The sequence below is a fragment of the Lontra canadensis genome, unplaced genomic scaffold (genome assembly GCF_010015895.1).
Source record: "Lontra canadensis isolate GAN:19392208 unplaced genomic scaffold, GSC_riverotter_1.0 scaffold9, whole genome shotgun sequence".
NCBI lineage: Eukaryota > Metazoa > Chordata > Mammalia > Carnivora > Mustelidae > Lontra > Lontra canadensis.
Window position 1 is genome coordinate 39,406,162 of NW_022631003.1, and position 24,581 is coordinate 39,430,742.

General features: G+C 35.2%; 1 protein-coding gene across 1 annotated transcript in view; it reads right to left on the bottom strand.

The window, feature by feature from the left end:
* Nucleotides 1–834: 834 nt before the first annotated feature.
* ABCD2 (ATP binding cassette subfamily D member 2) overlaps nucleotides 835–24,581 on the bottom strand; it is a 69,278-nt gene continuing 45,531 nt past the window's right edge. The window contains exons 8-11 of the mRNA XM_032855358.1: nucleotides 21,922–22,067; nucleotides 16,730–16,814; nucleotides 10,028–10,153; nucleotides 835–4,397 (exon numbers count right to left, since the gene is read on the bottom strand). Coding sequence (XP_032711249.1) covers nucleotides 4,178–4,397; nucleotides 10,028–10,153; nucleotides 16,730–16,814; nucleotides 21,922–22,067 — 577 coding nt within the window. The 3' untranslated portion in view covers nucleotides 835–4,177. The remainder of the gene's footprint in view (nucleotides 4,398–10,027; nucleotides 10,154–16,729; nucleotides 16,815–21,921; nucleotides 22,068–24,581) is intronic.

A 24,581-nucleotide genomic window follows, 5' to 3' on the forward strand; every position in this document is an offset into this window, starting at 1 on the left:
TTTTCTGTCCTCACCTTCCTCTTTTATTAAATTACAGTTTAGTGAAGATGTGGTGAGTCAAGTAAATGCAATGCTTTGTGCCTTCTTGGTAAATTATATATAGTAACTATCAACTTTTTCCTCTCAAGGTACTCATTTTCCTAATTTTCGGTGGACAGTAAACTTCTTTGGACAAGGACCATATTTTATTTATTTGTAAAACCTAGCACAGTGCCTGGCATAGGCTGGTACTTAATAAGTAAGTGTGTGTTGAATTAATAAAGAAAATAAATGTTTAAGCAACTATTTGGGAACTGTTGTTCATAGTACTACATAAGATTGCATATCGTATGTGCTATGGTGAGTGCTGTGAAATGCGTAAGCCTGATGATTCACAGACCTGGACCCCTGGGGCAAATAATACATTATATGTTAATAAAAATAATTTTTAAAATATTTACCTAAAAAAAGATTGCATATTGTACAACTTGTAAGTGAGATGTATGTAGACACATAGCCAACAGTCATTTAAAATATAAAAATAGGACATTTTCTACCCCTGGAACAATTTGTAATTCCTTTGATTAATCAAATGGGTTTGATGATGATTTAAGGAATTCACAAGAAATGTTGCCTTCAAGTAACTACTCGTTGGACAGAGACTATACTATAGAGTAGTCACACATAGCCACATTCTACCTTAGCTATATAGTAACTTTTACCCTTAGGACATTTTTCTCACTTGCTTTCATTAACACAGGCCCTGTGTTTAAGTGTAGATAATTGGTTTTGGAAATTTCACAATAAAACCTGTAAAGCACTTTAGTACTTGGTAGTCAAGAAAGGCACCGACAATGGAAGAAAGAATTTGCTTTTAATAAAAATATTTTATACATCCATCTGAAAGTTCTGACGTCGCAAACATGACAAGTACAGCTCTAAAACATATTTCACATACCTAAAGGTATATCAGCAGAAATGTCAATACCCTGGGTTATATGAAAGTACTTTACATTTCTAAATGAGAATACTATTTGCCCATAAAGTAATTCTATCAAAGACATTTCTTAATCAATGGTTTAATAATCATTACCATTTTCTGCACATCTCAGAAGTGTGTAACATTCTCCAGGTCTAGGTTCCAGTAAGTAACAAATTTTTCTGGGCTTATGGAATCAAAAAATTATTCCAAACAACTTTAATAGGGTAAGCCTATTGCCAAATATGAAATTATACTTGGGACAAAGGTCTCAAATAAAAAACTAACATATTCACTTATTCTTTTACTGACAGAGCAAAATTTGACACAAAACTCAAATTATTGTCAAGGGAAAACCATTCCTATTGTAAACAAATGTACACCTGCTTTAAATATCAGGATGTATCATTTTCCTTGAGATTCCTTGAGAGGGATTTTCTTAAACATTGCCGTGTTTACAAGAACACACGCTATTTTAGACTCATGCTCGGCCTAACAATACATGCTGAAGAAATAAAATGCAACATTTTCATAGAATGCAACTTATTTTCCAAGTTCAGAAGTTAGCCAATGAGTGCCCATTTACAAATCTAAGCTCCATTAAACTTATAGCTTTCTTTGACAAAACACCCAAATCCTAGAAGTCAAAAATTTGGGCAAATAGATAACATGGTAAAAGTACTTCGAAAATGGAAATATTTTCTTTTTCCTTTCCTCATCTACCCTCTCTAGTTTCTCAATTTTGTTCACCTTTTTCATAAAATACAACTACAAGAATAGTAAAATATGGTATACTCATTGGACCATTTTGGAAATAGTTAAATGGTACATCAATACAAATTCAAATCACAGATATTTCCCCTCCAAATTAGAGGATATTGGTCCTTGATGAAAATTCAGAAAATAGGCACTAAAAAGCTCATGTAAAACATGTTTTTCTTAGAACTGTAACATTTAAATTACAGTGTATACAGTTTTAGTACAGAATTGTAAACATCCTTAAATCCCGTACATTGTAATGAATCTTACTTCAGCTCATTGGTAGGATGTATCAAATAAGGGTTAATTACAAATCTAATATTTGTTTTGGCATTTGTTTCTAGGTTTCAAAACACAATATATCAAGTCCTAAATGCTTTCTTTTTCAAATTGTGAAAATTAAGGCATGGAAATTATGCACATGTTTCAAATGAGGACTTTTCATTTTCTTCTTGTACCTTGAAAAGTTAGCTTAAGACACTTGCCTCACGCTGTTCCCTTCCGCAGTATAAACTGAGTAACTGCTAATATAGAAATTAAGATTAATGGATCATTGTTTTCAGGTTTAAGTTTTGGCTCCATGCATTTTTTCAAACCGGGGATACCCACTTCACTTTTCTAACAGGAAGAAGCAGTAACTGACAAAAGAATAAGAGTACCTAGAGATAATAACAGAAAAACCTAGACAGATGTACTGATCAGGATTTTATCCTGCATTCCTTCACTTGAGATGGTTACATTTATTGATAACTAACAATGTCTTAATTAGCACGGCAGAGTTGAAAATGTGAAAATGTCATGCTGTTCAACTACAGTCATCATGATTGACTTCTAGGTCCTCTACACTTCAGAAAGTCTGGGAATCACTGACTTAGCATTGATTATGGTTGTGTCTAAATATGTAAATAAAACCCCAAACCACTAACAACCAATCATTCTCATTTTTCCTGGCCTATCAACATGGTGGCATAGGCGATAGGAGATTAAAATGCAGTTCTGGCTTGTGTACTTCCAACATCAGGGCACATGAATAGGTAAGATTTATTTTATATGGACTGTTCCATGCAGATTCTTTCTCATTATGTTCAATAAATACTAAATTTACCTATAACACAATGAATTTCCCTTCTGATTGCTAGCTGTAGAGGTATGTTAATATTCAATATGAGTGCATTATTGCTGAAAAATTTGCTTTCTTGGCTCTTTTTAAATCACAGCCCAGTGACCTTTCTTTCGACTTTGTATTTAATTTCCACATCTTGTAATCAATAACCAAATAATAATACCACTAACATTACCAAATTTATTTTTTTTCAACATCTCATCTAAGTTTTATTGATATTATAGCCCAGTTAGATTTCAAGGATGATAGTGGAAAGTGGAAATAGAACTGGATAAGGAATCAGAACTTCACTTGTTCTTGGATCTTCCCTAAATAAATTGCATAATAAAGGCAAGTCTGAGTGTTAATTTTCTCAAAAGTGAACAAGGTACATAATAGTTGCCTCAAACATTGCCACAAGAATTAAAATGAAATGATATAAACAAGGATTGTAAATTATAAAGTGCTATTTCATTGCATTTTATTACTACTGTGATTTTGAGAATCTCTGTATTCTATTATAGCACTGCTATTTAAAAATGTGATGGATTCCTCCTTTGAGCACAAAACCAAGTTGAGTATTTCTGGACAGAAGTTGCAGTAGATAATGCTGCCAAGCAAAGTAACAGGCTAAGACACACATTGTTGGGATATTCCTTTTCTGTATTGGCAATTCTCTTCTTAAAATGAACGAGTTTATTAACAAATACGTAAGGTTCTCATTAAAACTAATTTGTTATGTGCCCATAGTAAGATGCTCAAAATCTAAAATTTAAGAATATGGCATTTTATACATGTAGAGCCATGCTTCTTTCTTTCAACCACTGCCATTAAATAATTTTTTCATATTGAAATTATTTATCAGACTGTCAGCTATTTTGTATACAGGGTTTAGTTGGCAAGTAATGATGAACATGAATTCTACCTATTAAACTAATAACCATAAATGGACTGAAACATTACTCAAACTTCTAATTTTATGCACCTTGTTTCAAACCATATGCTGTTCTTAAGTTGTTCCATTCTCAAGATATCTCCCATGTTTGTTAAGCACCTCAGACACATCACATACACATAGTAAATCTGGTATTCTTCATAAATTCACCCAGAAAATCCTGTTTGACGGGGTGAATTCGACTTTTGCTAGGAATTAGTATAAGCCAAAATGACTAATCTCACATAATGCATTTGTTTATTTTCTTCTGAAAAGTCAGATCATATATTTCCTTGATGCTAAAGTTTTATAAAACATTTCTTACTTCCTCTTTTTTCTCTGTGCTTAGCTTAAACACAATGCATGCACTGTAACAGACTGAGTCTTTAGCTAAAAATTAACTTTTAAAACATGTCAAAACAAATTAGGATGTCTCATCTTTGTCTTTTACTGTTTTCAGCACTGAGTCTTCTCCCAAAATTTTACATAGTTCATTGAGTCTCTGCTGCATTTTGGGAATTCCAGCTAGCTGAGATTCTAGCCTTTGTTTTTCTTCAGTCAGTGTTAAGCGGATAGCAGTATCCAATTGTTCAAAGCGCCAACCTCCTTCGCCATCAAACTGTAATAAATGAGTGTGGTATTTCCTGCATAATTAAAATGAAATAATATTATTAGCAATAATTGTGAAAAGCCATTTTAGGTTTATCATTCCAGTTGATATTCAAAGGCAAATTTTAAGTAAGGTGCCTATTTTACATTTGATTTTCAAGAATCCCTTAAGAGGTTGAATATTGTGATTTTTTTTTTAACCCCAGAAGTCATTGATCTCTTGGAAATTCTATTGTTTATCTTAAATTTCTTTTATATCCTGAATGTATATGAATTGCTAAGGAAGACATGCTATTTGTATCTAATTAATTTATCTTCAAACCCAGTATGACTCCTGAGTAAATAACAAAGCTTAGTTAGAATGGGAATATGGAAAGGAAGCTGAGGAAAGAAAGTAAAAATTTTAAAGGTTATTCAGGGAAAAAAAAAACTAATAAAAATAAAGGAAATTCAAGGATGCCTGGGTGGCTCAGGTAGTTGAGTGTCAAGACTCTTGATCTAAGCTTGGGTCTTGATCTCAGGGTTGTGAGTAATATGCTGGGTGTGGAGCATATTTAAAAAAAAATTTTTTAAACACTTGTAAAAGATGAACTCTTCGATAAAAATCTTTTAAAGATACTTCCATGCTTTCTTATAATGTAATTTCCTTTCTCATGGCTCTGGTTCATAATTAGAAACTTCAGAGAAGCATAAAGATAATTTTATTGATGAGACAGGAGACAGTCCATCTTGTCCTAAGGAGAGGCTAAAGTCACTCTGGTTTTGGGGATTTGTGGGGGATGCGTGGAGAGAATAATGCTAGCAGAGTTGGCCCTGCATGGCTGAGCCCCTCCGTCTTGTCACTTTGCTGAAGTGGCCCATGTTCTTATGTGTCCCCAGTTTTCCTCTCTTTTCCTTATAGTTTTTCCTGCTTCTTGATCCCTTTTAAGCTCTCATCTGTCATTATTTACTATGATCAGTGGGTTTATTTTAAGTAGATTTACCTCATTTTTTACACTGGAGATATAATTCACATACCATAAACTCATTCTTTTCAGTGTAAAATTCAGTGATTTTTAGTTGATTCACTAGCTCATGTAACCATCACTACTATCCAATTCCAGAATATTTTCATTATCCCGAAAAGAAACCCCATACCTATGAGCAGCCCCAGTCCCTGCTCGGTCCCTGCCAACCATCAGTTTTCTTTCTGTCTCTCTGGATTTGTCTATTCTAGGCATTTCATAGACATATAATCATATAATATGTGGCTTTTTGTAATTAACTTCTTTCACTTAAAATGATTTCAAAGTTCATCTAGTTATAGCATGTATTTACTAATACATGCCTTTATTTTTATGGCTGCCTTTATGGCTTTTATGCCTTTTATGGCTGCCTAAAGCACTGCCTTTATTTTTATGGCTGAATAATATTCCACTGCATGATTTTACACACTTCGTTTATCTGTTCATTGACTGAAGGACCTCTGGTTTCATCTTATTCTGATTGGATAGATCATGTTGTAAGAGGACAAAATTACCTTATATTAAACTGTGTCTAAAAGGCTAAAAATCACTCTCAAGTTGAAAGTTCCTGTGTTTGATAACATATGACAGAGATTAATGATCTTGTTTTTAATATTCTTGGACTTTCTTAACGTTGGATTACAACTGGGAGTAATTTTAGAATGCAATAGTTCTGATCTTGGGCAACTTCTATCTTCAATGTATAATGAAGGTTTGGCTCGTCACTCCAGTCCCACAACATTATTTGATTTCTACATGGGAGGAAGAAAATGTATGGGTGTTTCATGACCTGAGATTCAAAGGTATGTTCTATATGATGGGCTAAAATAATATTTCAGGGTTTGACTTAGAGGATTTTCAAGGAAGATACTATATTAACTGAGGCTCATTGGTAATAATCTGTAGGCTTCCTGTATTAATAGGATCAAGCTTAGGAAAGTGGTAGGTAAAAAGCTATAATTCTTTTTTTAAAAATTTTTAAATTAACACATAATGTATTATTTTCCCCAGGGGTATAATTCTATCCAAGAATCAAATAATTTAATAAGCATCTGTAACTTTTGACCTCTTTGTATACTGATAATTGATTTTAATCTTTAAATCAACAATTACCCCCCTTTGTTGTCATGGGGAAAATATAATATATTTTTTTCTCTCTATGGAAATCTTTTCAGGAAAAATAAGAATTTCATCTAGGGAGAAAGACTAATAAGAAATGATAGATGTGTTGAATGTACAATGTCTAAATTAATTTGTAATGCAGAAGTAACATGATTTTTAGTTTTATGGGAAAATGTACTATAAATAGCTGCAATTAAAAACACATTTCTCTTGCTAAAAGGCAGAAAATTACATATTTTGTTACTTGCTTAAAAATTTTTCTTTAAAAATTTGTCCTCTCTACATCTATTAGAATGGCCAAAAATCCAGTACACTGATGACACCAAATGCCAACAAGGCTGTGGAGCAACAGAAACACTCATTCATTCATTACTGGTGGGAATTGCAAAAAGGTACAGTCACTTGGGTAGACAATTTCGCAGTTTCTTACAAAACTAAACATACTCTTACCATATGATCCAGCAATTGCACTCCTTGATATTTATCCAAAGGAGCTGAGAAAACCTGTGTCTACCTAAAAACATTTATATGAATGTTTCTAGCAGGTTTATTTATAAATTGCCCACACTGGAAGCAACCAAGATGTCCTTCAGAAGGTGAATGGATAAACTATTTACATCCAAACAATGGAATATTATTCAGTGCTAAAAAGAAATGAGCTATCAAGCTATGAAAAGACACGGAGAAAATTTAAGTGACTATCACTAAGTGAAGAAGTCAAACTGAAAAGGCTACATACTATATGATTCCAGCTCTATGACATTCTTAAAAAGGCAAAACCAGGGAGCTATTAAAGATAGTGGTTTCTAGGGCTTGAGGGAAGAGAGGAATGAATAGGAAGAGCATAGAGAATTTTTAGAACAGTAAAAATACTCTGTACAATACTATAATGATGGATATGTGCAGCTATTAATTTGTCCAAGCCCCTAGATTGTACACCACCAAGAGTGAACCCTAATGTAAATTATGGACGTTGGGTCATAATGATTGGTCAATGTAGGTTCATCAGTCATAACAAATGTATGACTCCAGTGGAGAATGTTGATAATACAGCTATGCATGCTGTGGGGGCAGAGCATATGGGATATTTCTGTTCCTTCCTCTCAATATTTCTGTGACCATAAAACTGCTATAAATAAAATCTTTAAAAACACAACAACAACAACAAAAACCTATTTGCTCCTTATGAGAAAAAAAATGGTTGAATATATTTTCAGTGGCTCTTTAGGTTACTTGAATAAGGAACTGAATGACAGAATAGCATAGTAAATCTATTGACAAGGTCAGAAAAAGCACCAGAACTAAGACTAAGTCCATGTTATCCAAACATGTGATCAATTAGGAAGCATGTCTGGAAATGACAAGTCCATACCAGAAAGAGCTCAAGAGTTCTTCTGGTGTGATTCTATGTTGTCACTGATTTGGGGATTTATAGACTGATATAATGTGTTGTAAAAATCCAGTTCCTCTTGATTTTCTCCAGGGAAAAGTCAGAGGAATCACACTCACTGCCATGTACTTATCCTGGACTATATCCAGACTGCTTCTGGAGAGATTAGTAAGTCAGGCTCTTATCACTCCATATGCCAATTAGTTCTTAATGACAGAGAGACAAACTCCACAGTTCTATAGAAAAGGTCACTTCATGAAATGCTCTATTTTCAGGTCACCTGTCTGTGGGAAAAAGTTATGAAAAATTTGAATGTTTAAATAAAGAGTAAAAATAGATTACTATCTACTCAACAGAAGTAGAACACAGAATCAAAGAATGTTAAACAATGAAAGCCTGATCTGAACTGCATACTCAGTTAACTCATAATTTTATTTTATTTTATTTTTTATTTTTTTAAGATTTTATTTATTTATTTGACAGACAGATCACAAGTAGGTAGAGAGGCAGGCAGAGAGAGGAGGAAGCAGGCTCCCCGCCGAGCAGAGAGCCCGATATGGGGCTCGATCCCAGGACCCTGGGATCATGACCTGAGCTGAAGGCAGAGGCTTTAACCCACTGAGCCACCCAGGCGCCCCAGTTAACTCATAATTTTAAAGTAAACATTCCCTATACAGTGAAAAGTCTAGAATGGCTTCCAGGATTAACTCCAATAAAGCTTGTTACTCAGCCTAGGTTTGAAATCATGTACATGACGAGAGCTTTGGCATTGAATGTGATTAGCCACCTGCTATGGAGAGAGAGAAGTCTTTTCTGTCCCTTGGGAAAGACGAGACTAACGTGTACAGAGTCCACTGTAGTTACTAATATATCAAAAGAAAATATTTTGATTGAAGAAACAGAAATATCCAAGTAGACGAGTGTACTATGAATGAACAAGTGTTTTTTTTTTTTTTTTTTTTAAAGATTTTATTTATTTGCTTGACAGACAGAAATCACAAGCAGGCAGAGAGGCAGGCAGAGAGAGAGGGGGAAGCAGGCTCCCCGCTGAGCAGAGAGCCCGATGCGGGACTCGATCCCAGGACCCTGAGATCATGACCTGAGCCGAAGGCAGCGGCTTAACCCACTGAGCCACCCAGGCGCCCCTGAACAAGTGTTTTTATGGCTTACATATACAGTGCATTTTGAGTTCCTTGTAATAAGTAGAGGAGCATACTATAGTATAGAGAGTGTGATCATGGAAGTTACTTTCCTCATTTTTCTAATTCTCAGTTTCTTCATCTGTAAGGGTCTAATTAGACTACCTATACTCAATATAGAGTTGTTATGAGACTTAAATAAAATGAACCTGGAACAGAATAGGTGCTGAATCTGCAATAGCAACTATTATTATGTAATGAATCAGTAGAAAAGTAGGAGAATGGTAAAAGGTGTTGTTTTTTTTTTTTTAAATAGGGGAAATCCTTGGGGCGCTTGGGTGGCTCAGTGGGTTGAAGCCTCTGCCTTCGGCTTGGGTCGTGATCCTAGGGTCTTGGGATCGAGCCCCGCATCAGGCTCTCTGCTCAGCAGGGAGCCTGCTTCTCTCCCTCTCACTCTCTGCCTGCTTGTGATCTCTGTCAAATAAATAAATAAAATCTTTATTAAAAAAAAAGGGGGGGAAATCCCATTGAGTTTAATGAGCTGTTATTTAGAAAATATTTTCTTTCATTTTTCCTTAAAACAAAACTCCTCCCCCAGAAAAGCTTTTCCCCTGTGTTTTCTCCAACTTAATCATTTGGGAGAATATTAAATTGTGGAATTTTTTTCCTGGATTTTGAAAAAAGGGCTTAAAAGATGATATAAAATTACAGAAATATATTTTTCCCAGTACATGCTATGCATTATGAATATTTTTTCAGTTAAAAAATATCACTCAAGTTTTCAATTTATTTTCAGAATTATTGGAATGTGATAACCATTTTCAAATAGCACATTAATCTTACAATCTTAGGTTTTAGGGTATCTACACTACCAGTGAGCAATTTAACAGAAATATAGGTAGAAAATAAGTGAAATAGTCTATGCTCTATAGTGAAAGTTTAGGCAGAGTTATTCTCTGAGAAATATAAAGAAAAACCATCTATTGCAAATTAACATTGGGAACACTCACCACAGAGAAGGCCTGTGTGTTATAGATAGTAAGGAAATCCCAGCGCCTTTTGCAGCCTGAAATATCTTTCCTTCGACATCAATGCTGACAGCACTGGTACATTCATCCAGCAATGCATATTTTGGTCTCAAAAAAAATAAACACAAATAAATGAATGATTTTCCTATTTGAATTATAAATCTTTACATGGACATTAACTTCATTAATTTATTTTTTTAAGTACGCTCTATACCCAACATGGGGGCTTACCCAACATAGGGGCTCGAACTCACAACCCCCAAGATCAGGAGTCACATCCTCTACCAAGTGAGCCAGCCAGGTACCCTGCAATGTTAACTTTAAAGGAGCGAAAGAGTGTATGACATTATTAAAGGTGATAAATGATAAAGCAAAAGAGTAGTCATCTTCCCTCTTTGGATTAGAATATTACATTCTTTAATTTTAAATAGATTTCTGGATGCCTGTTCACTATACAATAGGCTTTATTGTTATGCATATGAGTGAATCATGGGTGTGAGACATAAGAAAGATGAGGCAGGTCACTGAGTGCAATTTCCCACAGAAGGCAAGTTCATTCCTGGTGACAGGTTCTGACTAATTGCATGAAAAATACATTACAGTAGCTAATTATCAAACAGGCCAAAAGCCCTGTTAGCAAAGATTTATTGAGAAGATAACTTTACCAACCTTGTAAGTACCAGAGCATGATTAATGGAATTACACTGCTACAGGATTCTGCAAAAATGGTATGCCTAATCCGACAAATACAGAGTAGGCATTTAACCTGGTAACACTGAGACCCTGCTTTGCAATCAAATTCTTTTTTTTTTTTTAAAGATTTTATTTATTTATTTGACAGAGAGAGAAATCACAAGTAGGCAGAGAAGCAGACAGAGAGAGAGGGAAGCAGGCTCCCCGCTGAGCAGAGAGCCTGATGCGTGGCTGGATCCCAGGACCCTGAGATCACGACCTGAGCTGAAGGCAGAGGCCTAACCCACTGAGCCACCCAGGCGCCCCTGCAATCAAATTCTTAAGGGAAAAAAAAATCAGTAAATATTTTTCTGATTATACTCAGTAAGTTTTTTTTAGCTTGATTTTTACTTTGGAAATGACTATCTACTACAGTCAGAGGCACCTAACATTTGCTACCACTTTCTTCTGTTTATTTTCTTCCTTTCCTCTCAGCCCCCCTTGCTCTTATCTTTCTTTTTTCCTTTCCCTGTCTTCCTTCAAGCCTATCTGGACTTTAGGTACATATTTGGTACTCAGCAACATGACTAGCTTTGTTAATGGGACCAAAGGTCAACTCATGCACTGTCATTCAGTATTTATTTCAGAGTTGAAAATCAGTATCAAGTATTTACCAGGACAATTTTCTCCATGAAGATATTCTGATCTTTAAAAATAAATGACAATGAGAAGGTAAACATTAAAGCCAGTAATAATTTCTCCTTCAGCATACTTATTTAGCACTTTAAATTGTTTTTATAAGCTGGATTTGTTTACTAATAGGATCCTGTTACCTATTCCAGGGAAGATAGTCAAGGTGAGTAAACGCAGGAGTCAAGGTAGTTTTAACACCCCCTTTGACTTTAGTCAACAGTCACTTTTAGTCAAAAGTGAGTCAAAAGACACTTTTAGTCAAAAGTGAGCTCTCCATGCAAAGAACTGAAAGACCACTGGAGAGTCCCCCTAGTATCAACAGAAAGAGTTGTGCTGGTTGGCTTTTGGTTACTGTTCTGTTTAAGTATTAAGCACTATTTCTTTGTCTCAGACTTGGTTACGGTTTGGTGTATAATTTTTTTAAGTAGAAAAAAGGGAGAAGAAAGGAAGAATAAAAGAGAACAATTTGGGATAAATATTTCCTTTTCTGTGTAAATCTCTTTTTAGCAATTTAGTTATTTTTTATACTGTGTCATTTTTCAGAGTGCTTTGAACTAAACAGAGAAGAGATGCCATCTTAGAATTAGAAATAAAGTATATATCTTACACTCAGTGGTCATGGTAATCCTTAGGCTAGCAGATGCAAGATAGATTCCATAGTTTTGTTTTGTTTTCTTGGCAGAACAGGTGTGTGTGTGCACACGCGTGTGTCTGTGTTTGTACTTAAATTAAGCAATAGCTGGAATCTGGGCGGATATAACTAAATAAAACACTAGAGGATATTGTTTCTCTGATTTTCCTTTCTTTTTCTTTTGGTGTCACATCAGAAGAGGGATCTTTGTGAAGGACCTAATCTATTCCTCTTAGGACAGAACTTTTCTGACCATTCTTTAAACATTAAAATTAAAATCCTCTCAAAAAGAGTGTACTACTATGACACTTAATAATCCCTGCCAAAATTCTCCATTTTAGCTAGCTTAGGTCTTTCATACTGCAATTCAAATCTTCTTGTTAATCCTTTGAGGATGAGGAAAGGCAGTTCCTCCTTATTTTACTTTTCTCTCACTGGGTTTAAAATTTCTATTTCATTTTGTTTTTCCTCAACAGATTCTGCTTTTCAACAACTTGCTCATCTTCATGGATCTTTCCATAGGTCACTAAATTTTCTTTCTATTGGTATGCTTGAAACTTGATGTTCATTTAGTCTCACATTGTATCCAAAAAAAATTTTTTTTTTTTAAAGATTGTATTTATTTGTCAAAGAGAGAGGGAGAGAGAGCGAGCACAGGCAGACAGAGTGGCAGGCAGAGGCAGAGGGAGAAGCAGGCTCCCCGCCGAGCAAGGAGCCTGATGAGGGACTCGATCCCAGGACGCTGGGATCATGACCTGAGCCGAAGGCAGCTGCCTAACCAACTGAGCCGCCCAGGCGTCCCCCAAAATATTTTAAATACCAAGTATCAACTATTTATTTATAGTTACAAGTACTTAAAAATCTCTTTGGGTTGAGATTAATGCCTCTTGCTCTTTGTTACAGGGTTTATTTTATTAACACACCGACACAGTGGGAAATTATGGTCACATTTTATATCCCATCATATTATATTTCACCAACTATGCTGGTGATCATATTACTGAATATTTATGGACAAGGCTCAAACAGATTCAGGGTGATAGTGGGTAACAGCTGGTCATAAATGTCAAAGAGTAAAGTTTACTTTTGAATCTCACCACATCATCTAAGAAAGGGGCATTCTAACATACATTGCACTAAAAATTCCGAGGTAGCAAATTTTGGTTTGTAATTTTTTAGCTCGCCATATTCTTTTTTTTAAGTTTTTATTTAAATTCTAGTTAGGTAACCTATAGTATGATATTAGTTTCAGGTATTCAATGTAGTGATTCAACACATACAACTCCCGTTGCTCATCACAATAAATGCTCTTCTTAATCCCCTTCACCTATTTCACCCATCCCCCCACCCAACTCCTCTGGTAACCATCACTTTGTTTTCTGGAGTTAAGAGTCTGTTTCTTGGTTTGCCTCTTTCTCTTCTTTTCCCTTTGATCATCTGTTTTGTTTCTTTTATTATTATTATTTAAATTTAATTAGTCAACGTATAGTACATCGATAGTTTCAGATGTAGAGTTCAGTTACCGATCAGCTGCATATAACACCCAGTGCTCATCACACCATGTGCCCTCCTTAATGCCCAGCACCCAGTGTTTTGTTTCTTAAATTCCACATGAGTGAAATCATATGGTACTTGTCTTTCTCTGACTGACTTATTTTGCTTAGCATAATACTCTCTAGCTCCATCCATGTCGATGCAAATTAGCTTGCTATGTTTTTGAGCTAACTATGCACATTATTATAAATACAATGTTTTTTTTTCTTTTTCTTTAGATTTTTTATTTAAATTCAATCTAGTTAACATATAGTGTATTATTAGTTTTGGGGTAGAACTTAGTGTTACATCAGTTGTACAGAATACAAAGTGCTCATTCCATCAAATGCCCTCCAAAATGCCCATCACGCATTCCCCTCCCCCCACATCCCCTCTAGCAAACCTCAGTTTGTTCTCTATAGTTGAGAGTCTCTTATGGTTTGCCTCTCTCTCTGTTTTTTTATCTTATTTTATTTTTCCTTCCCTTCCCCTGTTCATCTGTTTTGTTTCTTAAATTCCAAAACACCATGTTATTAACACAATATATTTTCTCATTAAAAAAAAGTCCAGCCAGACACGTACAGGCCCAAAATAGAGTCACTTGTGCTAGGTCCATGTCACCAAACTGGGGCTTACTATCTAACCTGATTGCTGGTTCAACCTTCCCCAGGAATGTAATCTGAACTGGTCAGTCTAGATTTTCTTGGTCAACATTGGTGAGGTAATCAACCTAATAAGACCCTTTAGACTCCCCATAGGAGGTGAATTTGTTCATAACTTCCTTACCCTGCTTTTAAAAACTATTCCCTTTCGGTATCCCTTTGGAGCTCCTTTCTACTTGCTAGATGAGCTGCTGTCTTATTCATAAATTGTTCAATAAAGCCAATTTTTTCTGTAAAATTTACCTGAATTTTTATTATTTAACATAGGTAATGAGATAATAGTTTTTTTACTTATATAAATTTTCTACCTTTATGAAATGAATGTATAATTATATTTTAATAAAATTATTTAAATATGTTCCTTTTTCAAAGATAAATATATTATTTTAAAAAGTCTAAACTAAAAAATAATTATGCTTTTAGCTCTAATTTCTAGTTTACAAGAAAAATTGGAGATTAAAGAAAGAGGTAAAAGATTCCATAAGGAAATAATCAGAGGATCTAGAATGAGCACTTCTTATGGTACAACTAACTCTATTTCTTTTTTTTTCTTATATCTTTTTTTTTTTTAATTTAAATTCTTTGTTAACACAGAGTGCAATATTGGTTTCAGGAGTAGAATTCAGTGATTCACCATTTACATACAACATTCAGTTCATCATAACAAGTGATGATTCCCATCACCCATCTAGCTCATCTCCCATTCATTTCCCTCTATCAACCCTCTGTTCTCTATCTCTAATCCTATTTCTTCAGCAAGTCAATGACATATAAGATTGGTGGGTGAGTGGTGGTGGTGGTGGGGCACAGAGTAGCAGAGACTTTAGTTTGAAAATGATTAAAAGATGTAACAACAAGATTCAATATGTTTGAACAAATCAACTACGAAAATATTTTTGAGACAACTAGTGAAACTTTGAATATGAGCCTGGTATTAGATGACTTCAATTTTTATCAGTTTTATTAGCTATGAATAGCTATATAATGGTAGCTATTACGTAAGACTTAACTTTTCTATTTTTTTTTTTAAATTCTGAAGCATTTTAAAGCAAATCCCAAATATCATGGCATTTTTTTTCCTAAAAACTGTGGCATCAAGAAAATATAGGAATATTAAGTGTGGTAAAATGCTACACTTGGTGAATCAGTGTGGTGGGCACGTGGGATTCAACTTACAATTTTTTCTTTGATGGAGTTTTGATGTTTTTTCCATAATAAAAGGTTATTTTAAAGAACCGATAGCCAACTGATTGCTAAGTGAGGGCTAACTAGCTGCTAAGTATTTAATGAGGCTTCCTTGACATACACACACACACACACACACACACACACACACACACATCTATGGCTCCTTTTATCATTATCTTTTATTAAAGTTCACTATAAAAGTATTTCTGCTTCTATTGTAACTCCTTCAGAGTGTCACATCTGCCCCAGTGTGCAGCCATAAACTGTGCCATTTAGGCATTCATATACATAACTCTAGTTCTTTTTTTCCCAAAATGGTTTATTAAAACTGAGTAATGTATTTCTTGTCTGCCTCCTGCTTTGCATACAACTCTGACTCTCATTGCCAGAGGCCCAAGATTAACAGAAAGAGACAGACAGAGACAGAGAGATCTTTTTTCAGAGAAGAATAGGACAAATAAGAATATTTCAGAATAGCTTTAATATTTCTTACCAGCTTCTTGTGTTTGGTATCCTTGAGCCTCAAAAGGCTATGAAGCTGGTTGCAGAGAGAAGTTTTATCGGGAAAAATTATTTCCTGTATCTCTCTTTTTCTGAGTCTATTAAGACCTGTGCTGGCTGGTTCCTTTTTGCGTTAGGTAAGTGTCTGATTTTTAAGGAGGAGCTTAATAGACTACTGAGTGCTAGAAAAGTTAATTTAGCTTGAATTTAATAATTTAATTCAGAAGTAGTATTGAATGCCTACCTACTGTGTTCACCCCAGTATAACAGTAGTTACATATTCATCACATTTTAAAATTAGTAATAATCCTTTCAAACATAGGATATATGTGAATTTAATTCTGTCATCCAACATTACTCAACTTAAAAAATAGGAAAAAGTACTGGGAGATTTCCAACACATGAAATAAAATAATAAGAATATTGAACCTGTAAATTCTAAAGCATTAGTTTTTCCTTTTTTCCTTTCTTTCCATTTTATTTGAGTATAGTTGACACACAGTTGTATAGTTTCAGGTATAGCACATAGTAATTGGACAAGTTTACGCATTAGGCGATGTTCACATAAATGTAGCTGTGTCTGTCCCCAGACAACACTATTACAATGTCATTGACTATATTCCTCATGCTATGCCTTTTTTCTGCAATTTATTCATTCCATAACTGGAAGCCTGTATCTCCCACTCTCTTTCATTCATTTTGTCCATCCCTCCATCCCCCAGGAAGATAATTTTAAACTAAAGGTGAGGACATTGAATACTGTCCAAAGATTTTTTTATTTATGTTAAATAATGGCATACTTACCTATGATAAAACATGCGAGCCATGCCCATTCTTTGCTTTTCCCCTCCAGACAGAACATCTTTCCAGTCCATAACAGCATCCCATCCTTAAAAATATATAACATATATTTTAACATATATTACATATACATATACATACATACACACATGTGTATGTGTACATATAACATATATTTTACCCTGGACAATTGATTCCTGGCAAGTTTAAATTATTAACACCAAAGGACCTGGTATTTTATAGAACATATGCTTCGATACTCGAGAGCCTCATTTATAAGCATTTTGGTATCGATTTCTTATTTTTTAAAAATTTAAAAAAGATTTTATTTATTCATTTGACAGAGATAGAGATAGTGAGAGAGGGCACAAAAGCAGGGAGAGTGAGAGAGGAAAAGCAGGCTTTCCCGCTCAGCAGGGAGCCAGATGCAGGGCTGGATCCCAGGATCCTGGGATCATGACTGGAGCAGAAGGCGGACGTTTAACAACTGAGCCACTCAGGCACCTCCAGATTTCATATTTTTTAATGTTAATAATTCCTTATGCTGATAAAACATGTTCTAAGATACAAAATACAGATACTTTTAAAATTTGTTTCTGAATATCTCTAAAAAGTTGGTATACCTATGCTTATTTTGGAGGGTGGTAGGAGAAAAGACCAACAATTTACACAGGCCTATTGCAAAGTCTACAAAGAGTAAGAGAGAAACTAACTTAAATGGCTTCCATGTGCCTGGTACTTTATATGAGTATGTATAGATATATACATGCATATACATTTATATAAATTATGATTACATTTCTATAAACACACACACACACACCCCACAAACCCCTCCAGGAATGGAATTATGAGACTTTTATTTTCTAAGTTACACATTTTTATAATATTTAAAAATTTGATTTTTTTTTATTATTTTTATGGCTTATCTTTTTTGGGGGGGGGCCTATGAGAGAGATGGCCATATCAAATATTATCTGTGAGAATATCAGAAAATAAAGCAGAGTAGGCAATGTCTGATATTCAGAGAGCAAAAGGACTGCCAAAACTTGACACATACATTCAATACAACAATTCCAAATCCCAAGTATTCAAGGCTTAGTTCTCCCATTTGGAAAAAATTCAGGCTCTTTGCCCTCCTCTTTATCCATCAGCTGAATTTTCACCTTTATTAAACTTTCTAAATGAACTTGGACAAAGGGAAAGAAAATAGGAAGTGTAGAGTCTTTGTTGTTTTTGTGCAGTAGGTTGAAAAGATTTTCCCTATTTCCTAATAATACTCCCCAGTGGGTACCACTGTTCTTTTTTTTTTTTTTTGGGTAAACTTCCAGGAATTTTCTGTTCATTTAAAAACATATCCTTACAATTTTATATTAGGAAAAAGTTCTCAAAATGTCATCTGATTTAAATAAAGTTCTTGCTTCTAGTGAAAACTGTTGAAATACAATTTCTCTGTATAACTGAATTTTATAGCATTTATGAAACACAAGCAAGGATTTGAAAAATAAGTTCAGATTGCTACACAGTGGAGAAATAGTCCGGGCTTAATTTTTTTTTTTTCCTGCCAACTGAGAAAGCACAAGAGAAAAGTATTTGGGTCAAAGGAAACTTTAGCTTTACATATTTAAATAAATCATGTCCTCTGTTCCACTCAACCCAAAAGTTTTAGTAGGCAATGTTGCTTGATCATAGAACATATAAATCAAAAATCTGAGTTATAATTTCACCTCTGATGCTGATTTAGTGAGCTGAGGCCAGCAAAGAAAACAGTTTTCCTGCTTCCTTGAGATGTAGGTATTGCTCTAGTTCATATTAACATTTGTTAACACTTTTACTCTTGTCTATTTTGTAACCTTTAGCATGGAATCAAACGTAGTTTCTAATTCCACCTTTAAAGCAAAGCATTTCTCTAAGCAAACTATTAGCTAGTTTAAATAGAACTTCAGCAGGCTTCTTCTAAAGTAAGTGATGTCATTTCAAATTTAGGTGCTTTCAAGCTTTGCTTAAAAACATGATTGAGTAAAGAGTAGTCCCCTTGTTTTTGTTTTTATGTGCAAGGATATAACAGTTCCTATTAGTGTCTAAGAAGCTAGAAGATAGCATAGCACAGTGGCATGGCCTAGTATAGAACACTGACTTTCAAGTGAGATTTGTATTTGAATCCCTGTCATAACAATAGTGAGCCCCTGTGGAAGTTTCTAAACTTCTGAATTTCACCTGTGAAAGGGGTTATTAAAACCCATATCATGAGACAGTTATAAATGTTAACTAAGATGACAATGTACATTGCTTAATGTGTTCTGCAAGGTGAGCACTCAATAAGCCAATTACCATTACATTATTAAGGTTGGAACATTCTTTTAAAAAGTTCTTAAACTTCTTGATGATTTCTAAAAGAATATAATGGTCCATGTTTATTATAAATTTCTATTTAGGTGATTGGATTTCAAATTTACCCAAGATAATTTCCTCGAGATTAACATGCAGCATTTATTCTGCCCTGGTGTTTTAAAACTGGGAAGGAGAGGACCGTGTGAAAAAAAAAAGACAATCTGCTTTCCATATTTTCAGTATTTGTGACTCATGTTTAGAAATGTCACAAAAATAAACAGAATAATGTCTCTTGTCTGCCTCATTTCTGATTATAAGAATCAAATGAAATAATATATATCAAATTTCCATATAAACTATCAAGTACCACCACAAAAAGACAAAATATCATAGTATTAATATTATGAGTAGTAATTTTACCATTAGTTACTAATTTGTGTGCATTTACTATGTGCCATTATTCTAAATGCTCTACAAAGAGTCTTTTTAAAAAAGTTTTTAATTCCAGTTAACATACAGTGTAATATTGGTTTCAGGTGTACAATATAGTGATTCAACACTTCCATACAACACCTGGTGCTCATCACAAATGCACTCCTGAATCCAACCTCCCATGCCCCTCCCCTATGGTAACCATCAGTTTGTTCTCTATAATAAAGAGTCTGTTGCTTGGTTTCTCTCTCTCTTTTTCCCCTTTGCTCACTTGTTTTGTTTCCTAAATTCCACATATGAGTGAAATCATACAGTATTTGTCTTTCTCTGACTTATTTTGCTTAGCATAATACTCTCTAGCTCTGTCCATGTCACTGCAATTGGCAAGACTTCATTCCTTTTTATGGCTGAATAACATTCCATTATATGTCTGTACACAGACCACCTCTTCTTTATCCATTCATCAATAGATGCACACTTTGGGAACCGGGCATATCTTGGCTATTATAAATAAATAATGCTGCTATAAACATAGTGATGCACGTATCTTTTCGCGTTGGTGTTTTTTTATTCTTTGGGTAAATATCCAGTAGTGTGATTGCTGGGTCACAGGGTAGCTCTATTTTTAACTTTTTGAGGAAACTCCATACTGTTTTCCAGAGTGGCTGCACTGGTTTGGATTCCCACCAACAGTGCAAGAGGGTTTCTTCCTCTCCACACCCTCACCAATGATTGTTTCTTGTGTTGATTTTAGCCATTCTGGGAGGTATGAGGTGATACTTCCTGGTGGTTCTGATTTGCATTTCCCTGATGGTAAGTGATGATGAACATGTTTTTATATGTCTCTTGGTCATCTGATATCTTTTTTTTGAGAAATATCTGTTCATGTCTTCTGCCTGAAAAGCTTTTTATTTTAATGTAGTCCAGTAGTTTATTTTTGCTTTTATTTCCCTTGCCTCAGAAGACATATCTAGAAAACATGTTGCTAAGGTTGATGTCAAAGAGGTTATTGCCTATGTTCTCTTCTAGGATTTTTATGGTTTCAGGTCTCACATATAGGTCTTTAATCCATTTTGAATTTATTTTTGTGTATGGTGTAAGAAAGTGATTCAGTTTCATTCTTTTGCATGTTGCCATCCAGTTTTCCCAACACCATTTTGGAGTGACTGTCTTGTTTCCATTGAATATGGTTTCTTGTGTTGTCAAAGATTAATTGACCGGGAGCCTGGATGGCCCAGTTGGTTAAGTGACTGCCTTCGGCTCAGGTCATGATCCTGGAGTCCTGGCATCAAGTCCCACATTGGGCTCCCTGTTCAGTGGGGAGTCTGCTTCTCCCTCTGACCCTCTCTCCTCTCATGCTCTCTCTCACTCTCTTCCTCTCTCTCAAGTAAATAAATAAAATCTTAAAAAAAAAAACATTAATTGACCCTATAGTTGTGGGACTCTTCGGAGAGTCTTATTAGTTGCTTAATCATAGGAAACAAACTGAGGATTGCCAGAGGGGAGGGGTGCTGGGGGATGGGGTAACTTCATGATGAACTTTAAGGAGGGCACGTGATATAATGAGCACTGGGTGTTATATAAGACTGATGAATTACCGACCTCTACCTCTGAAACCAATAATATATGTTAATCAATTGAATTTAAGCAAACATTAATCTAAAAAATGATTTGACTATTAGAAAGTAATTCTTTTTTAAGTTCATATGTGTAAGTGTTAATTCTACTTTTTCAAAAATGTCTTATGCATAAATCACATACTATAGAAGTCTGTATTTTATCTGATTCTCTATGTGCTACTTGAAAGAGGAAAAAAAAAACGTGTTGGTAAGACTATGGATCTGAAAATTAAAAAGTAGGGGCACCTGGGTGGCTCAGTGGGTTAAAGCCTCTGCCTTCAGCTCAGGTCATGATCCCAGGGTCCTGGGATCAAGCCCTCCATCGGGCTCTCTGCTCAGCGGGAAGCCTGTCTCCCCCTCTCTCTCTGCCTGCCTCTCTGCCTACTTGTGATCTCTGTCTGTCAAATAAATAAATAAAATCCTTAAAAAAAATGAAAATAAGAAAGTAATTCTGTGATATCTACTTCTCAAATTATTAAACTTAATATAAGCTGGGACTTGACAGGATAATATTTCTGCCACAGACTTTACATACATGTAGACTGATGGTGGCCTCAGGGACAATTGTATACTCAAATATGAAGGAAAAACTGTTTTCAAATGCTAGTAGCAGACAATAAAAAGCCTAGTGTGCTGCAGGAAATATAATCCAAGCAGAAAAGAGGATGTCAGTAATGGAAAAGCAATAAATGCTATAAAGTCTGTCTTCTGTATTTATGTTCTAATAGTAGCATATGTTCACATTAAACCATAGACTATTTACCCAAGTTTATTTTTTTGAAACAAATGCATTTTAAAAGTGGTATACTTTACCTCCTTCTCTTTGAACTATGTGATAGAGGTGGACATTGTGTAGAATGCATTCCAGATCATGGTCTGTATAGCCTTTATCATGCATGTCATCCACGGAATCAGGATAGATGACTTGATCGCGAAGACTTCCAAGAGACATGTATGGCCTATAAAATACCAAGCACACAAGGAATCCTAGTACAAAGGCATCTTCGTTTACTCAGACCTCATGGTCTGAAAACTCCAGAGGAGACTTTAAATATCATATGTCTAGGGTTACATTTATTACCTGGTGATGAGTATTTCTCTCTCAGGCATGACAGGATTACAGTCTGATATGTTAACGTAAAAATTCATTGAGACATAGCCATGAGGAAAAAGTTGTATATTTTCAGTGCAGAAATACCTACCTTGTTTCACTGTATTTTATAAACATTGCTTCTGCATTTCATCTAAAATTATTTGGTTTAAATATAAAATTTGAGGTTTTGATCCAGGGATGTGAACAAGCAAAACCTTTTGAAAACACCATTAATGGGGCACCTGGGTGGCTCAGTAGGTTGAGCAGGGACCCTTGGTTTCAGCTCAGGTCATGATCTCATGGGCGGTGGGATTCACTAGCATCAGGCTCTGGGCTCAGGGCGGAGTCTGCTTGTCTTTCTCCCTCCCTCTCTGCCCTTCCCCCCAACTTGTGTGTGGGACCATGTTTACACTTGCTCTCTCTTTTGCTCTAGGATAAATAAATAAATAAACACTTTAAAAAATAAATAATTAAGATGTCATTAATAATAAAATGAATGCAAATTAAAACTACACTGAGGGGCGCCTGGGTGGCTCAGTTGTTAAGCATCTGCCTTCAGCTCAGGTCATGATCCCAGGGTCCTGGGATCGAGCCCCATATCTGGCTCCCTGCTCAGCGGGAAGCCTGCTTCTCCCTCTCCCACTCCTCCTGCTTGTGTTCCCTCTCTCGCTGTGTCTCTCTCTGTCAAATAAATAAATAAAAATCTTTAATAAAACTACACTGAGTTTCTCACTTTTCAAATTGGTAAAAGTTCAAAAACCTGATAATTCAGCTAGCAAATATAGAGAAACCAGTACTCTCATACATTCGTGAAAATGCAAAAATGTACAACCTTTTGGGGGGGATTTTGCAAAGCATCAAATATTTTGGCCTCTGACCCTCTTGCAATTTATTTTAAAGATGTACTTCCAAAAATAACAATAGGAGTGCATAAGATCCATTGCAGCATTATCTATAATCGCAAAATACTGAAAACAATCTAAGTGTCCATAAAAAGGAGACTGAATAAACGACAGCACCGACACTATGGATCTGTAAAACAGGATGTGGATGTTCTCTGTAGAGTGATTTTCCATAATATACTTCTAAGTTGGAAAGCGAAGTGCAGAAGTAGATGTATAGCAGGGTTTCTGAACTGCATTATGGATGTATGGAACCAGTATTCCTTTGCAGTTGTGGACCATCTTACATACTGTAGATGTGTAGCAGCATATCTGGTCTCCACCCACCAGATGCTAATAGTGTCTACTATAGTAGTGACCCCTCCCCCAATAAAAAGTCTCTAGATATCGCTCCCTACAGGACAAAATCACCTCCATTTGAGAACCTCTAATATACAGTATACTATCTTTATGCAAAATGAAAGCAAAATAAGAAAGTGTACATTTACCTGCTTACCTTTATAAAAGGAAACACAGTAAACCAGAAATTAATGAAATTGGTTACCTATTGGAGATTGGAGGAACAAGGGAGAATGGATAGGGAAGGGAGTGACCTCTTTAAGTATCCTTTCTATATGTTTCTACTTTTAGAATCATGTTATATGTTATTATTCAAAAAAACAACATGAAACCAATAACCAGTGAAGGTAGGTACCTTAAAATTAAATACAAAGAGAATAAATGAACTGAATGGTATATCAAATGAGTAACAACCACATAAAAGGGGGAGGAGATACTGGGAGATACTGGTCTAAGCAACTTGAACCTGGCCACACAATTTCAGCTGAAGACCAGAAGAACCACAAAGAAATCTTAAACGTTATTTGGCAAGTTTTTTGTTGGTAATGATTCAGGAGTAGCAATTCTGAAACTATTTTACCTATGTTACAGGACTGACTAAAGAAGTAAACCTTTTAATAAAGTTAGGAGTTAGTGCGCTCCCTCTGAAGAAAGAATTTACAAACATAATGGGTAAGAAGGTAAGAAAAACTATAATATTTCATTTGAATTTGAATGTCAGTATGATTCATGCTTTTAAAAAAATCTATTTCCTCTTCTTTCTATACTTGGTGTATCCTGACATTATCCTCTGAGAAAGACCCAACATCATTTAGGCAGTGTAATGGGTTGAACTGTGGACCCAAGAAGATATGCCCAAGTCCTAAACCACATGTACCTGTGAATGTGACCTTATTGGGGTGGGGGGGATGTCTTTGCAGATCTAACTAAGTTAAGGATCTCCAGATGAGATCATCCTGTATTACAGAGATGGGCCCTAAATCCAGTAAGTGCCCTTATAAGAAGAAGAGAAAGGAAGGGAAGAAAGTCATGTGATGGCAGAGATAGAGATTGGAGTTACGCTGTCCCAGGGCAAGGAATGCCTGGCAGCAAGAGAAGCTGGAAGAGGCAAGAAAAGACTCTATCCCAGAGCTTTTTTA